Source organism: Musca vetustissima, unplaced genomic scaffold (assembly GCF_032173495.1).
Source record: "Musca vetustissima isolate MV318-11 ecotype Yass unplaced genomic scaffold, APGP_CSIRO_Mvet_v1 utg11553, whole genome shotgun sequence".
NCBI lineage: Eukaryota > Metazoa > Arthropoda > Insecta > Diptera > Muscidae > Musca > Musca vetustissima.
In genome coordinates, this window is record NW_026879400.1 from 202,602 (window position 1) to 220,731 (window position 18,130).

At 31.7% G+C, this 18,130-nt stretch overlaps 1 protein-coding gene across 1 annotated transcript; it reads right to left on the reverse strand.

Annotated features, from left to right (window-relative positions):
- Nucleotides 1-3,072: 3,072 nt before the first annotated feature.
- Nucleotides 3,073-17,835, reverse strand: LOC133324287 (glycogenin-1). The gene is made up of 3 exons (XM_061533132.1): nt 17,503-17,835; nt 16,964-17,434; nt 3,073-3,335 (listed from the first exon to the last, which is right to left on the reverse strand). The coding sequence occupies exons 1-3, from the start codon at nt 17,680-17,682 to the stop codon at nt 3,123-3,125; spliced, it is 864 nt and encodes a 287-aa protein (XP_061389116.1). The 5' UTR covers nt 17,683-17,835; the 3' UTR covers nt 3,073-3,122.
- Nucleotides 17,836-18,130: the final 295 nt, after the last annotated feature.

The following is an 18,130-nucleotide window of genomic DNA, read 5'->3' on the forward strand; positions in this document are numbered from 1 at the left end:
AGGAGAGATACTCTTGAAGTAGACCAATATTGAAATCTTTTGGTAGGAATATTTGCGAAAAAATCAAAAAAAGACCCACCTCGACGGAAAAATTTGTTCTCAAAATACCGTAAATTTAGGGTACCGCACCATGGGGTCTCATATCAAAAAGTGGAACAATATTGATCATTTTTAGTATGAAGATTTGGCACGCAATAAGAACACAAAATATCGAATTACAGCCAATTCGGTTGGAAAACCGAAATACCAAAAATTGGGGGAACCTTTAAATGGGGGCTATACTAAAAAATGGACCGATATTAATAATTTTTGCTATGCTATTTGGCGACCAATCAGAACCCAAAACATAAAATTACAGCCAATTCGGTTGAAAAAAATCCCGCAATTCGGAGGTTCCGTTATATGGGGTCTACCTTCAAAACTGATACAATATTAATTGTTTTTTGTATGAAGTTTTGGTACCCACTGAGAATTCAAAAAAATCTTATTACGACCAATTCGGTTGGGAAGCTTGCCCAAGATCCTCAAAATATAGAAAATCCGGGGTTCGGTTGAATGGAGGCTATACCAAACATGAACAAAAATTGATAATATTTGGTATTAAGGTTTGGTGCCCAATGAGAACTAAAAAAACCAAATTATAGACAATTTGGTTAAAAAGCGTGCCCAAGATCCCCAAAATACCAACAATTTTGGGTCCGGCAAATGTGGGCTATAACATAACATGGCCGTTATTAATAATTTTTGGTATTAAGGTTTGGCACTCAATGAGAATCCAACATATAAAATTACAGCGAATTCGTTCGATAATTTTTGGTAGGAGATTTTGGCACCCAATGAGATTTCAAAATATCAAATTACAGTCAATTCGGTTAGAAAACGTGGCCAAAATAACAAAACAGGAAACGATATTTATAATTTTTGGTAGGAGGTTTTGGCAACCAACGCGAACCCTAAATATCAAATTAGAGCCAATTCGGTTGGAAAACGTACCCAAGAACCCCAAAAAATCGAAAATTCGGGGTTGGGTTAAAAGAAGGATATAACAAAACTTGAACTGATATTGATAATATTTGGTATGAAGGTTTGGTGTCCAATTACCAAATTACAGCCAATTCGGTTGGAAAACGTGCCAAGATTACCAAAATGCCGAAAATTGGAGGTTCAGTTATTCGGGGGCTATTGGAAAACTTGAACCGATATTGATCATATTTGGTATGAAGATTTGTCACCTAATTAGAACCCAAAATACCAAATTACAGCCAATTCGGTTAGAAAACAGGCCCAAGAACCCCAAAGTACCGAATATTGGAGGTTTGATTATATGGGGACTTCACCAAAACGTGGACCGTTATTAATAAATTTTGGTTGGAAGGTTTGGCACCCGATGAGATTCCAAAATATAAAATCACCATAAATTCGTCTAAAAAACGTGGCTATAATCCTCAAATTACGGAACATTTGGGGTTCGGTTAAATGTTCGGTTAAAGGTCTATACCAAAACCTGAACCGATATTGATAATTTTTGGTAGGAAGTTTTGGTGCCCAATGAGACTCCAAAATACCAAATAACACCTAGTTCGGTTGGAAAACGTGCCCAAGATCCCCAAAAATACCGAATATTGGAGGTTGGAGTTAAATGTTATATAAATGTAATAACTACATTTGTGTAAAATTTCAAAGCTCTCTCTTAAGTAATGCGTAGTTTCAATAGACCGACAGTCGAACATGCCTAAATCGAATTAGGATATTATTCTGATCAGAAGTATAGGTATATATGATTTTATGAGGTTCGGCGATGAATTCGAGATATTTTCACACGGAATGACAAATTTTATATACACTTCACCTTGTTGTCGATTAATTGAATTATTTTTATAGAGTTTTTATACAAAATTATAATAATTTTGATAATATTAAAAAACCCCGATAACTCAGTTTTCAAAAAAAAATGTTTGGTTTCCATATAAAACTATAAAAAATAAAATATAATTTCGATAACAGCTGTTAATATTTTTTTCGAATTCTTATTTATCTGAAATTATCGAAATATATATTTAGTACTAAATTATGTTATAAAAATTGTATTTTTTTTTCATTAAGTTCACGCATATTTCGATAATTATGTTTATCGAAAATTATCGATATTTTTTTTTATAAATGCATATATAACTCTGTGGACATTTGTAATAGAAAATGAACACAACTAAATGTGAAACTTACATGCAGGCAATGCTTATACGACCACTAAACACTAAAATTAATGATAAACACTAAAATTAATGATAATGATAAATCAAAAAAAAAATAATTTTTAAACATTAAAAAATAAATAAAACAAAATTAAACTACATTGAAAATAGGTAGGTAATAAAAATTTTTATTCATTCTTTGTTTTTTTGTGTTGATTTAAATTTGTATTAAACAACTTTTGGTAAAGAAAACGTTCACACTATAAATTAAAATAATAATAATAATAAAAATAATAATTAAATTTGAAATGACACACGATTAAGACACGATGATGAAACGATAACAGACACACACACTCGCACAATACTTCATATTTTCGATAACGATGTCGATTTTTTTGTTAATGTACGAAACGATTTTATGCCACAAAATACAAGTTCAAAAGAAATGCTGAAATGCTTTTTATTTGTGATTTATTTGAAACGATTTTATTGTGTTTATGATTTCAATAAAAATAAATATATTTTTTTGTAATCGATAAACGATAATTGTGTTTTTTGTATAAAAAATAAATTAAATGATGGTCTTAAATTTCTAATTGAAAAATTCGAGTTTTGTGAAGGGGGGAATTTTCATACAAATGCTGGAGGGATGCATTTTTTGTTGTTGTTTGTTTTCACAATGAACTTGTGACATTGTAAATGGTTATCGATATTTATCGATAAAGTGCAAAATCATAAACTCACTAGTTTAACTACATTGTAACAATGTATGGATGTGAGTGTAATGATTTTTTTTATCTTTTTTGAGACGTGCATTGAGTGATTCATTCATAGGTGCAATAGGTGAGTATGTATGTGTATGAATGGAGGTATTTGTGTGGGTGTGTGCTGTATATGTGCGTTTTTTTGTTTGTTTTTATTTTAGTTTTAAGAGCTACCCGTTTTGTCATCATCATCCGCTGGCTTATTCTCCAGGGTCTGTGTAATTCTCTTCCAAATATTATCGAAGGAATCACGACCCAAATAATCGATTTGTCCAGATTCCCAGCATTGACGACGCATCAAATGCTCGTAAGCTTCTTGCTCGGGGGTACGGGGTTCACCCAAACGCAGTTGTGACAAAGCACCAGCCAAACCAGCCTGTAAAAAGAAAGAGAGACAAAAATGGAAATCGATTAATTTTCATTACAATTCACATAACCTCACAAAATTTGTACAACATTTAACACATAAATATCCCCAAAAGCCCAAATTAGTCTAGTCTAATATATGTATGTATAATCAAAAATATCGAAAAAATAATTAGAGGGGGGTTAAACACCAGTATTTTTGTTTTTTCAAAATTAAATCGAAATCAAAATTACAAAATATTTTTTTTTTCATGTTACCTTTAAAGGAAGATTACTATAGAATATTTGTAGGTAGGTGGATGGTAAATCTAGTTTAATTAACTCTAAATAGGATGAACAATCTAATGGCTAAATTGTATGTAGGTGTGTATGTGTAAATGCTAACATAACTATGATGAAGAGAGAAAGTGAGTGAGAGAGAGAGTGAACAAAAAAATAACACAAGAGATGATATGTTCATGATGAAGTGGACAAAACACATGGCATACAACACACTGTGCAATCAAATGATAATCGATAAGTGACGATAAACTCCCAAAAACAACAACAATGTGGACGATGTAGAACAATGACAACAACAATATATGGATGCAGTGTAAAATTTATAAATGGAGAGAACCACAACCACAGGGACGACTAAATAACAATGCAGCTTTACAAAATCGATAAACTCACACACACACATATATACAAATATGTGTATGTATATAGAGACGACAACAACAACACCACCATGATGCTAATCCATAAGATATATATCGACGATGACAACGATTCGACAACTACGCACAAGATACGAAATGTTGAGAGGTACTTTTAAATGCAAAATTAACGTTAAAAATGATTTCGATAACAATCGATGACTTTTTTAAAGTACAAAAAATACAAATTTCTTTGCGGCTATATTTGTTATACCAAGAGAAAAAAAATTAAATAAATTAAATAACTCGCACAAATCGGCAAAAATTTCTTTTAAAATTTTAAACATAATATGGCTCTATTTGTTTTACTAAAAGAGGAAAAAGTAACAAATAATTTATCGATAACAAAATTTATCGGAATTAACATTTATTGAAATTCCAATTTTCGATAACTCTCAAAATAGGCGAATTTCTTTTCAAATTTCAAATATATTACGGTTATATTTGTTTTACTAAGAGAGAGAGAGAGAAAAATCAACAAATAATTTATCGATAACAAAATTTATCGATATTACAATTTTCGATAACTCTCAAAAATCGGCAAAAAATTCTTTTAAAATTTTAAATATAATATGACCCTATTTGATTTACTAAAAGAGGAAAAAAGTAACAAATAATTTATCGATAACAAAATGTATCGGATACATTTCGATAACTCTCAAAATAGGCGAATTTCTTTCCAAATTTCAAATATATTTATTTTACTAAGAGAGAGAAAAAAATCAACAAATAATTTATCGATATTACAATTTTTGATAACTCGCACAAATCGGCAAAAATTTCTTTTAAAATTTTAAACATAATATGGCTCTATTTGTTTTACTAAAAGAGGAAAAAGTAACAAATAATTTATCGATAACAAAATTTATCGGAATTACCACTTTCGATAACTGTAAAAAATCGGCAAAATTTTTTTTTTCAAATTTCAAAATATTACTGCGATATTTGTTTTATTAAAAAAGAAAAAAAATAGCATATAATTTATCGTTAATAAAATTTATCGGAATTATCAATTTCGATAACTTTAAAAAATCGGCAAATTTCACATATTTTGTAAAATTTTGCAAACATGATGATTTTTTACAAATAATATATAGTTATTAATTAATTTATCGAATAACTAATTTCGATAACTCTCAAGTAAAAAATAGACTGTATGTCGATTATTTTCATATTAAGATTTAGCTTAAAATAAGTTTATTTTTGCATTTCTTGAAAAAAGTGTCCGGTACTTTTAAAGATCAAATTTTTGAAATATATTTAATTTATCGAAAATCTAAACTTCGATAAATCTGAAAATATATCATACTTTTTCAGATTTTCAATATTTGAATAATGATATTAACCAGAATCATTACAAATTCCTCATAGAAGACCTAAAATTAAAAAATATATATAATTTATCGAAAATCTAAATTTCGATAACTCTCAAAATAATTCATACTTTTTTCAGATTTTCTATATTTTGCCTAATGGTTTCAACCGAAATCACTACAAAATCTTCACAGAAGACTAAAACATAAAAAAATATAATTTATCGAAATTTTGCCAATTTATCGAGAGATATCGAAATTTGCACATTTTTAATTTGTAACAAATTTAAAATATTTATTGAAATATCAAGCGTTATTTGTCTTTTCTCTCCATATTAATTATGATAATAGTATTTTGCTGTAAATTTTTATCGATTATACAACAATACTGAAGTTATCGATTTTTTTAAATTACGATAAACCTAATTTTTTTCAAATTTTTACAGTTTGCCGACATTTCCCAAAAAAAATGTGCCTAAACATAATATATCATTCAAGGTTTGTCAATTTATCGATTGTTATCGAAATTCTGAAAATTTGAATTTGTACGAAAATTTAATCTTTTTCATGAAATGTCAAGTGCTATTTGTCCTTTTCCTCAAATAATATCTGAACATAATAAATTTCCACAATTATTTCGATTATCTCTTCAATTTTCACACAATATTCAAATTATCGAATTCGTGAATGCGGTCGATAAATTCTAAAAATGTTTGCAATTTTTAAGTGTTTTGAATAGTTGTCGCTATTTTCCTAAAGAGTTGATCATAATTTATACCACATACATTAATTTTTGTTCATTTATCGAGAGTTATCGAAATTCGAAATTTTTTATTTTGTAAGAAAGAATTTTATATTATTTTTGGTAATTGTTAATATTTTGTTAATTTTGAAGTGATTTTGTTATTAATTGTATCGATTATCAACAATACACAATTTATCGACTTTTATAAACTTCGATAAATCCAAAAAATGTTTCAAATTTTTATAGTTTCGAAATTTAAAATCTCCTAAAATATCACAATTCCGAATTTTTGCGCTTTGCGCTTCGATTTGTTTCAATAATTACACAATTTTACGAAATCGAAACAAGTCCGCTAATTCACTGAATCTTATTGTCAACAAATCCAAACTATTCAATTTATCGAGAGTTATCGAAATTTACATTTATTTTTTTTCTTTAATTTATATTCGAATATTCAGCAGTTGATGAAAATTTTAAACAACCATCAACCAACCATCAACCATATATTCGCCTATGAAAACAAATCAAAATATCCTTGCCCTTAAATTAAATTTATCGCATGTTATCGAAATGGTTTCAACGTCATTTTTTGCATTTATACAACACTAAAATGCTTATGGAATATATGACTGTATTGTATGAACATCACTAACGAAGTGCCATCAACTTTAGTTTTTCAATACTTGTATGGAGGAGATGTGGGTACACACTGGGGTTACCTCTTGATTTTTTGACAGATCATCTGTTGTGCCGGCTGCATTATCACTTGTTGGCGATTGAGGTGTGATATTTTCATTGGCAGTATTATCGATATTTTTGGTTTTCATAATGTCGTTATCGTTATTGTCATTTGAATGCAATATGGAATTATTTAGTTCAGCCTCTGTGTTACACTGGCACTCTTCATTATTTGGATATTCTTTGTTCTCTTCATGGGAATAATTTACTACTCTCTCTTGATAATCATCATCGTGATTACGATGATGCTGTTCTTCATAACAGTCTTTGTTCTCTTCATAAAAGACATGCTCTTCTTCTACATGTTCTTGTTCTCTGTACTCATAATGTGAATTATTATTGTTGTTACTATGCTCTTGATTAGGAACTATTTCAATGTGATAGTCATTACTACTCTCTGGCTCTCTGTGATTTTCATATTCATTGTGCCACTCATATCTCTCTTCCTCGTGATTATTATCTCTTGTACTCTGTGACTCTTCATAATAGCACTGAGAATTATTCTCACCATATGTTTCTTGGTGATGATAATGTGTATTGTTGTTGTTTGCATTGTAATGATTTTCTGGCTCGGGTGTTATAATGCGCTGAGCCTCTTCTCGTTGCCTTTGCATTTCGGCCTCTCGCTCCTGCTTCCTATAGTAATCTTCCCAAGGATCATGAAATTTTATTTCAGCCTTCGTTTGGTAAAATGTATCGATGTGTTCTTTATATTCATTGTAATGATTATTATATTCATGTTGTTGTTGTTCCTGATGATATTGCATTTGTTGTTGCTGTTGTTGCAGTCTTACATTGTCATAGTTACTTTTCCAATTGGTTAGAGAGGGACATGAATATCTCTAGTTTTTTTGTTTGTTTTGTTTTGACATGTTTGATTGAAGAATATGATCGAAATTAGCAAAATAAAAATTAAAAAGAAATGAAAACAAGGTGATAATTGTTGATGAGAGTTTGAGTGGAGAGTGATAACAAAAGAGAAAGAAAGGACATAATTAATCATATGATGAGTGAAACAAATGTTATTTATCGATAACATTTTAACACGTTTATTTTGTGCAGAGACATGGAACAAATTTGATAATTGTGAAATAAAGCATTCCAAAAATAACCTCAGGAAATGGGGAATTGGAACTGAAGCAATTTAACGCAATTTTCGAAAAAAAAATATAAAAATATATTCCAAACAATTGCAGAGAAGTGGCAAAGTTATAAATTTTATTAAAAAAATCGTTTAATTATGTTCTACCGTGGAGTTGGAGAATTTAAGAGGAATGGTAGAGGACGGAGAACACACCGGCTTTGAGGATGAGGATAGAAAATTGAAACTAAAAAAGAAACGTAATAAACGGCCTTCTCTAATAATTTTGGCACTATACGTACAATAACCTGTCGATACAATAGACGCAGGATAATTGGAGGACACTTAACACAAAATCGAATGAAATTAAATATGTGATCCATATAAATACTTATACTTATTTTATTCAATCCATGCACATATCAATCTGACATCTATGCAACATGTCATGTCAATTGAGCGGATTTAGAGTGTTTAGGGTATGAAATCGAACAAAATTGCGTGTAAGAGCTATACAGGTTTGCCCATATTCGACGGACCCATCTGGCAACGCCATAACTTTTGACAGAGATGTCACATCGCTTAATGACATACCGCATTTGAAGCGTCAGTCCAAGCATATTTTTACCATGAACCAATACACGCCACGTGAGCGAAATAGTTGAAATTTACATTCAACAGAAGAAGTCAGTTGTGAAAACTCAACGTGCTTTTAAAACATTAAAAAATGTTAGAAGTGCGCCTTCTAAGAACACCATTAAGCGTTTATACGAAACATTTTCGACTGGTAAGGCTCTTCCTAATCGCTGCCGTACGAGCCAGTGTTGCGAGGTCCCCAAGAACATCCCAAAAACGCCGTTCTCAGCAGTTGGGCATGGCTCGGTCCACTTTACAACGGATTATTCGCATTGATTTGCATTTGTTCCCGTACAAAATTCAATTGACGCAAAGAATGTTGCCTGCGGACAAGCCTCGTCGATTGGAATGGGCCCAAATTGTCATCGAAATGGCCGAAGATGACGAGCAATTTTGGAACAAAATTATCATGTCCGATGAAGCCCATTTCACATTGAATGGGACCGTAAATAAGCAACATTGCCGTTTTTACGCTACTGAAAATCCTCAAGAGATTCAAGAAGTGCCTCTTCATGACGAAAAAGTCACAGTTTGGTGCGGCGTTAGTGCGAAAACGGTCATTGGGCCGTTTTTCTTCCAAAATGAAAATGGCCATGCTGTTACCATCAATCAGCAGCGTTATCGCGACATGATGACCAATTTTGTGATGCCAATTATTCGTCGAAAGCGTATGAGGCAGTTCTGGTTTCAACAAGACGGCGCTCCACCGCACACAAGTCGCATAACAATCGATTTTCTAAAAATTTGTTTCCGGACCGTTTGATGTCGAAAAGTGGTGATTTGGACTGGCCACCGCGTTCGCCCGATTTGATGCCGCCTGACTTCTTGTGGTGATATTTTAAGTCAAATGTTTACGTTAACAAGCCAAGGACCGTAGAAGAGCTCAAGGACAACATTCGTGAAGAAATAGCCGCTATTCCGCCGAAATGTTGGCAAAAACGATGGAAAATGCAGCAAAAAGGGCACAATACGTCATCAACGCCAGGGCGGCCATTTGAGAGATATCATATTCAAAAATTGATGTAAACAAATCTACTTGGAACAAATTAAATGATTAACATTGCCAACCGCCAAATTTTTATTTTTTTCTTTGATAAAAAAAAACAACATGGGTCCGTCGAATATGGGCAACCCTGTATGCTTATCAGGATCGATTTAAAGGAAAATTAAATCGTAATAAAATACATAAGGAAACTTTATAAATACCTGAAATATATGGAAATTATATTTAATTCTTAACCGATTTAAAGCAAATTTTACAAAGACTTATTTCGGTACGTTGGCTACTAGTTGCATAATTTCAAAAATATATACCGCATAATCCCTCCGAAAAATGTCATATAATGTGGGCTATATCTAAACCTTAACCGATTTTCACGAAACTTAACACACATCAGTATAGTCTAATTTTAATAAGTTGTGCACAACTTCGTGTAAATCGAAAACTTTGGTGCGCCATTTACATAAAATCGAACGAAATTATATATGAGAGCTATATCTAAATCTGAACCGATTTCAATGAAACTTAACATGCATCATTCTAACCTTGATTTACTACGCTATGCCAAATTTCAGGTAAATCGAACAAACAAGGGCTCTTTGGTGTACCATTTACTTAAAATCGGCCGAAACTATATATGGGAGCTATATATGAATTTGAACCGATTTCAACGAAAATTAACAAACATTATTCTCGACTGAATTCAATACACTGTGCACAATTTCGGGTAAATCGAAAGAAATATAGGGGCTTTGGTGCATCATTTACTTAAAATCGGCTGAAAATATATATGGTAGCTATACCTAAATCTGAACCGATTTCAACAAAACTTGACACACTTCATTTTTGACTCAATAGATTTCGCAATACAAAAATTTGTCCCATCGGACAAATATTGGGAGTTTCGTGCATCATTTACCTGAAATCGGACGAAAATATATATGAGAGCTATATCTAAATCTGAACCGATTTCAATGAAACTTAGCACACACCATTTTAGCCTCAATTTAATAAGCTGGGCAAAGTTTGGTGTAAATCGAATGAAATATAGGGACTTTGGTTCACCATATACAATAAATCGGATGAAAATATATATATGGAAGCTATATTTTAAACTGAACCGATTTCAAAGAAACTTAGCACACATCATTATAGGCTCAATTTAATACGCTGTGCACAATTTCGTTTAAATCGAAGAAAATTTACTACCTTTGGTGCGCCATTTACATAAAATCGGACGAAAATGTATATGAGAGCTATATCTAATTCTGAACCGATTTCAACAAAACTTAGCACACACCATTATAGCCTCAATTTAATATGCTGAGCAAAGTTTGGTGTAAATCGAATGAAATATAGGGGCTTTGGTGCACCATTTACATGAAATCGGACGAAGCTATATATGGGAACTATATCTAAATCTGAACCGATTTTCTCGAAACTTGGCAGACATAACCTTAGGCTCAATTCAGTACGTTATACCAAATTTCGTGCAAATCGACATATATATAGGGTCTTTGGTGCACTATTTACCTTAAATCGGACGAAACTATATATGGGAGCTATATCTAAATCTGAACCGATTTTTCCCAATTTCAATAGGGTTCGTCCTTGGGCCAAACAAATGAGCTGTGCCAAATTTCATCCAGTTCGGATCATAAATGCGAATTGTACTTTGTTCACAATTTAACATGGACAGACTTGTATAATGGACGGATGGACGGACGTGCATAAATCGACTCAGAAAGTGATTCTATGCATATTCTCAAAAGGAACCACGGGCCTTTATCGTTTCCTTATACCTTTTACAAACATATGCGTAAAAATAAAGTACTCTGTCTTTGCCTGTTGGCTCTAGGAAGTTTGTCGATTTTTTCAAATATAGAAAATATCGAGCAATTTCGTTATATGAAGATTACCACAAAATGTGGGTTAATAATAATAACTTATGGTAAGTGTTTGAATAATTATTTTTAGCACAAAAATGTACTCCCCATTGAGAACCAAAAATTCCAAATTACAGCCATATAGTTTGAAAATTATGCCCAAAAGCATCAAAAAACTTAATATTGTGCGAGTACTTTGTTTTTGCAAAATAGTCAGGCTTAATCCCAGTTTGTTGTTTTTTTATAAAAAAAAAAAACTATTTATTAGTGGGGAATGTATGGCATTGTCCGTCGAGGGGTAAGGCAGGGAAGACTATAGTTTCGGATCTCGCCACTGATCCTCATCAGTTCCCTTAGTTTTTTGTTGGGATATTCTCCCCAGAAGCTATTAATAGCTTCTTTACAAAAAAACCTTTCAAACCCAAATGTCTCTTGTGACAATTCAAAGTTCTTACGTTACCAGCGATACGACCCCAATGAGAAGTTCGTTTCGTTGGCGCCTGACTTCGTGGTCAACAAGGCGAGTACCATTATATGGGGCCATCCGGAAACTAGGGCCAATATTGATACTTGATGGTAGGAAAATTTTCTACTCAGTGCCCAAAAACTTCAAAAATAATTGTAGATATTTACAATAATTTTTTTGTAAATATCTAAAATTTTTTTTTTAATTTTATAAAATTTTATTTTTTGCAGCGACCCATAATTTCATATTCCTCTCCTCTTTATGAAATACAATACTCCAGTATAAATATTATTTTTTTTAAATATAATTTTCATAAAATTCCCAGGAAAAAAACTAATAAAAATAATTCCATAAAAATAGTTCGACCACAGTCGCAAGGCAACAACAAACATATCTTCTTATAAGAATGATCAAAAGGTGGATGATACAAACAGTATTTAAATATTGTTCTTTTGAAAAAAACGATGCTATATAGATCAAAAAAAGTTTTTTTTCTTTTTAAACATTGGCCAAAAGCCAATTTTCAAAATCAGCAAATAAAAAAAATTGCAAAGAAAATCATTTGGCAAATTTCAACAAAAAAAAAGAAGATCATCGTTCCAAATAGCTTCATTGATGCGTCAATGATTTGGGTGTGGCCACTAAATGAAAATCAAACAAAAAAAAATTAAACAGAAAACCGGCCAACTAAATGATAAACAGATACAGTGTTTGCTCTATTCTGTTTTTCTCTATTTTTGTTGCTGTGAATGAAGGAACAAACAGAAATAAAAATACTGCACTACAAAGCAAAAGAAAAAAAAAACTAATCTGAACTAAATAAGTAGAGGTAAATAATTAATGTTACTACTAATTAAATAAAAATAATTCGTTCAGAAAAAAATGAAAATTCTTGGAAAAGCTCATAAACATAAAATTTTTGACAGAATGGAGACACAGTGAAGGATGCGTATTTTTTTGGCCTCACAAAAATATTTTTGCCACATTTAATTGGTGCTGTAACACTATAGGAGGTGCATTCTTTTCAATTGTGCCCCAAAAACTAAATTGACCACCATCATATTCGTCTGATGTCTTACCTCTTCCTTATTTTTATTATTTTCATTTTCATTGGCTGTATTTTCCTCTTCATTGACTTCTATAAGAAGTGTAAGCTTGTCATGGATAAGAAAAATAGATATTTTCAGAAAATATACACATTTTTGGGGATTTAAATAAATGAAAATTTGATAAAAAAAAAACTTTGAGAAAAAAATAAAAAATTTTCGAATTGGAAAAAAATATTTAAAATGAAAAGGGAAAATATATATGGGAGCTACATCAAAATCTGAACCGATTTCAACGAAACTTTACTCACATCCTTATAGACACAATTTGATAAGCTATGCACAATTTCGGGTCGATCGAAAGAAATATACGGGTTTTAGTGATCAGTTTCCTTAACATCGGATGAAAATATATATGGTAAATCTGTACAGATTTCAACGAAACTTCGTACCCATCATTATAGACTTAATACGGTATGGTATTCCAAATGTTGTCTTAATCGGACAAATATTGAGAGTTTAGTGCACCATTTTTATAAATCGGATGAACATATATCTGGTAGCTATATTTGAAAAGTGTCCTAAGAGACCTGAGGAATTTTCCTATAGCAAAAAATGTCGTCAGAGACCAGAGCATTTTTTTATAGAAGAAAGTGTCCTCTGACACCTGAGGAATTTTATCCATAGCGTCCTGAGAGATCTGCGGATTTTTTTTCTATACAAAAAAGTGTCCTCAGAGACCTGAGGAATTTTTTTCTATAGAAAAAAGTGTCCTCTGACACCTGAGGATTTTTTTCCATAGAAAAAGTGTCCTGAGAGATCGGCGGATTTTTTTTCTATACAAAAAAGTGCCCTCAGAGAATTGAGGAATTTTTTCTATAGAAAAAAGTGCCCTCAGAGAATTGAGGAATTTTTTTTCTATAGAAAAAAGTGCCCTCAGAGAATTGAGGAATTTTTTTCTATAGAAAAAAAGTGTCCTCAGAGACCTGAGGAATTTTTTTCTATAGAAAAAAGTGCCATCAGAGAATTGAGGAATTTTTTTCTATAGAAAAAAGTGTCCATAGAGACCTGAGGAATTTTTTTCTATAGAAAAAAGTGTCCTCAGAGACCTGAGTTTTTTTCTATAGCAAAAAGTGCCCTCAGGATCCTTAGGAAAAAATTCCTCAGGCAGCTGAGGACTCTTTTTTCTATAGGAGAAAAATCCATAGGCGACTGAGGATTATTTTTTCTATAGAAAAAAGTGTCTTCAGCGACCTGAGGATTTTTTTTTCTATAGAAAAATAGTGTCCTCAGCGACCTCAGGAATTTTTTTATAGAAATAAATGTTCTCAGCAACCTGAGGATTTTTTTCCATAGAAAAGAAGTTTCTCAGCGACTTAGAGATTTTTTTCTAGAAAAAAAACGATTTGCGATTGTTTACAGGATTATTATAGGGACTCCATTTCCTTAAAATCGGGCAATATATATATATATATATATATATGGGGCTCTATCTAAATTTGAACCGATTTCAACGAAACTTAGCACATATCATTATACACTCAATTGGACGCGCTAGGCACAATTTCGTGTCAATCGAAAGAAATAGAGAGTCTTTAGTGCTCCATATTCTTAAAATCGCATGAAAATATATATGGGAGCTATATCTGAATTTGGACCGATTTTAACGAAACTTTACACAAATCATTCTAGACCCGATTTAATATGCTATACACAATTTCGTGTAATTCGAAAGAAATATAGGGGCTTGGGGGACCATTTCCTTAAAATCGGACGAAAATATATATAGGAGCTATATCAAAATCTGAACCGATTTCAACGAAACATAGCACATATCATTATACACTCAATTGGATGCGCTAGGCACAATTTCGTGTCAATCGAAAGAAATAGAGCTATATCTGAATCTGGACCGATTTTAACGAAACTTTACACAAATCATTCTAGACCCGATTTAATATGCTATGAACAATTTCGTGTAATTCGAAAGAAATATAGGGGCTTTGGGGCACCATTTCCTTAAAGTCGGACGAAAATATATATGGGAGCTATATCTAAATCTGAACCGGTTTCAAAGAAACTTCGTATACATCATTCTAGTCTCAATTAAATAAGCTATGTACAATTTCGTGTTAATCGAAAGAAATATAGAAGCTTCGGTGATCCGTTTCTTTAAAATCGGACGAAAATATATATGGGGGCTATATCTAAATCTATATCTGGCAACGAAACTTCGTATACATCATTATAGACATAATACGGTATGGTGTTCCAAATATCATCTTAATCGGACAAACATTGAGAGTTTAGTGGATCATTTAAATTAAATCGGACGAAAGTATGTATGGATGCTATATCTAAATCGGGGCCGATTTCAACGAAACTTAGCACACATCATTCTAGGCTTATTTTAATACGCTGTGCCAAATTTCGTGCAAATCGAACGATATATAGGGACATTGGTACACCATTTACATTAAATCGGACGAAAATATATATGGGAGCTATATCTAAATCTGGTCCTTGGGCCAAATAAGTGACCTATGCCAAATTTCATCCAATTCGGATCATAAATGCGACCTGTACTTTGTTTACAATTTAACATGGACAGACAGACGGACGGACGGACGGACATGCACAAATCGACTCAAAAAGTGGTTCTATATGCATATTCTCAAAAGGAACCATGAGTCTATCTAGTTTCCTTTTGCCTGTTACAAACATACGCACAAAACCAAGTAACACAGGTGTAGCGAAGGGTATAAATAATTTGGACAAAAATTGGGTATTTTCAGAGAAAAAAATATTTTTTGAAATTTGGTCGGATTTTATTTATTTTTTAAGGAGACTAACAAAATGCCTTCATAAGTTAAAAAAAAGTTTCAAAACAAAATTTAAAAAAAAAAATCCGACCAATTTTACTGTACTTTGAAATTTTGCCATTTCTTCAATTTTGACCCAAGATAATTTATATTGTTAAAGCAAAAATATTTTTGGGTAAGAATGTTATTATTTTCCGATAAAAAAAAATATTTGAAATTTGGTCGGATTTTTTTTTGGGTTTTTTGGGTTAATTTAAAAAAAAAATCGACCTAAGAAAATGTTTTTCAAGCGCAATTGGATTTATTCATACCAATATCCAAAATTAATAATATGTATTATTAATTATTGAAAATTAAAAAAAATAAAGAAAAATTGGTCGCTTTTTAGAAAAAAATTTGCACCAATTTTAATATGAGAATTGGTCGGTTTTTTATCAAACCCAAATTTGGAGGAATTTGTTTAATATGTTTTTGGTCAAAATTTGGTCCATTTAAATAGATTTTCAATTATTTTCTGAAAATTGGTCGCTTTCTATTTTGGTACAATGTTTCACTATTCTAGTAAATAATAAAAATCTAGAACATTTACAATAGGAGACATACTCCCAAAATAATATATCTTAAATAACCTGACAATAACACAGAAAAAATTCTCCAACAAATTTTAGTTTGAATATTGGTCGATTTTTGATCGAAAATTGGGAATTATGTTTTAAATTATTTTTAACAAAATAGTCCAAAATATGGAGCAGAAAAAATTTTTTGTTTGGTAAAAATTTGGGTACTTTGTATTGATTTCAAATTTATTTTGGTCGGTTTTTAATTTCACCTTTTTTTTCTTGGCAAATTTGGTAGAAATGTTGCCACTTTTTTATTCACATGTTTCCACATAAATATATTCACGAAATAATTTTAACAAATAATACAGATCGGAAACAGCTAACAGCCCTTCTATATAAACAACAACAAAAACCTCAAACCAAAAAGGGTCCAAAAATAACCAACAAGGAAACATAACCAACAAAATTAATAAAAAAAAACATAAGAAGAGAACGAAAAGGAGAAGAAAATCCACAACGAAGGAAAAAGAATACTGAAACCCAAAAATAAACAAAATATCGAAAAAAGTGTGGACAATAAATTGGAAATTAACAAATAATCAATTAAAAAAAGAAGAAGAAGAAAAAATATTTCCAACACTTACCATATTTGTATTCAATTGAGCATGAACATGATCGAAGAATATATTCCACCAGAGTTGAATCAAATCATTGGCATGACTGTAATATGTTGGTACGCTGGCGACCTTCGATTGGGAATTGTATTGCATCAACCAGGGTTTCATTTTACCGGCAAAATGCAAAATCTTAATTTTATCTCTGAACTGTTTGAAGGCGGGCAAATAGCAGTACGAAGCATAGGCGGTCACATTGTACAAGAACGGCAGACGTTTCTTAATATCACTGGTGGCCCAATCGGCAAAGTACTGATTCAACAAACCCTGATCACCGCCATCGAAACTGCCATTTTTCAGAGCGAACTCAACGATTTTATCGTAGGTCGCTTGGCTGGGTTTGAACACAAAAACACCCGAATTGAAACAATCCGGCCAACTGACATCGGGGGCGGCAGAGAATTCTTCGCGATCGAAGAGTTCATCACAATTTTGTAAGACCTGAAAAAAGCAGGAAAATTACATATTATTTTTTATATAAAAAAATTTAAATTAAATTTCTCTCTCACCAAAGTATCCGAATCCAAGAACACACACTTCTCAAACTGCACCAAACGCCAACAGTGTAATTTCGTAAAGGTTATGCCCAATTCGGGCCGTGACAACAGAGCCAAATTGGCCGCGTCCTGTGAATCCATAATATTGACTTCTTGTACGACATTGTACACGTCTTTGAGCTTCTCGCGCATTGACTCTGAAACTCCCGGTGTCACCAGGACGGCCAATTGATGGACTGTACCGGCCCTTCTTAGAGAATGGGCCAACACTAAGGCACCCAATGAATAGGTATCATTTGTGGTCAATGTTACCCAAGCAAATTCTAGAAAAAAAATAAAACAAAAAAATTACACATAAATATTTAATTATTTGTTTATAAATATCGTATTTATATATTTCAAAATTATTTAGGCCATTAGCAGCTTTCAGCATGCAGTTGCATTATATCGTTTTTTTGTTTATTTTTTCGCCTTCATTATTTCTTTGGCAGCCTTAGCAGGAAATTTGACATATTTACAATGTTGTTGCTTTTGTTGTTTAATTTTTCATAAACTTATTAACAAAATTTATTAAGCATGTCAAGGTATTGTAGCTGTGCCTGCAAAATTAGTTTTGTTTATTTAGCTTTGTTGTAATTAA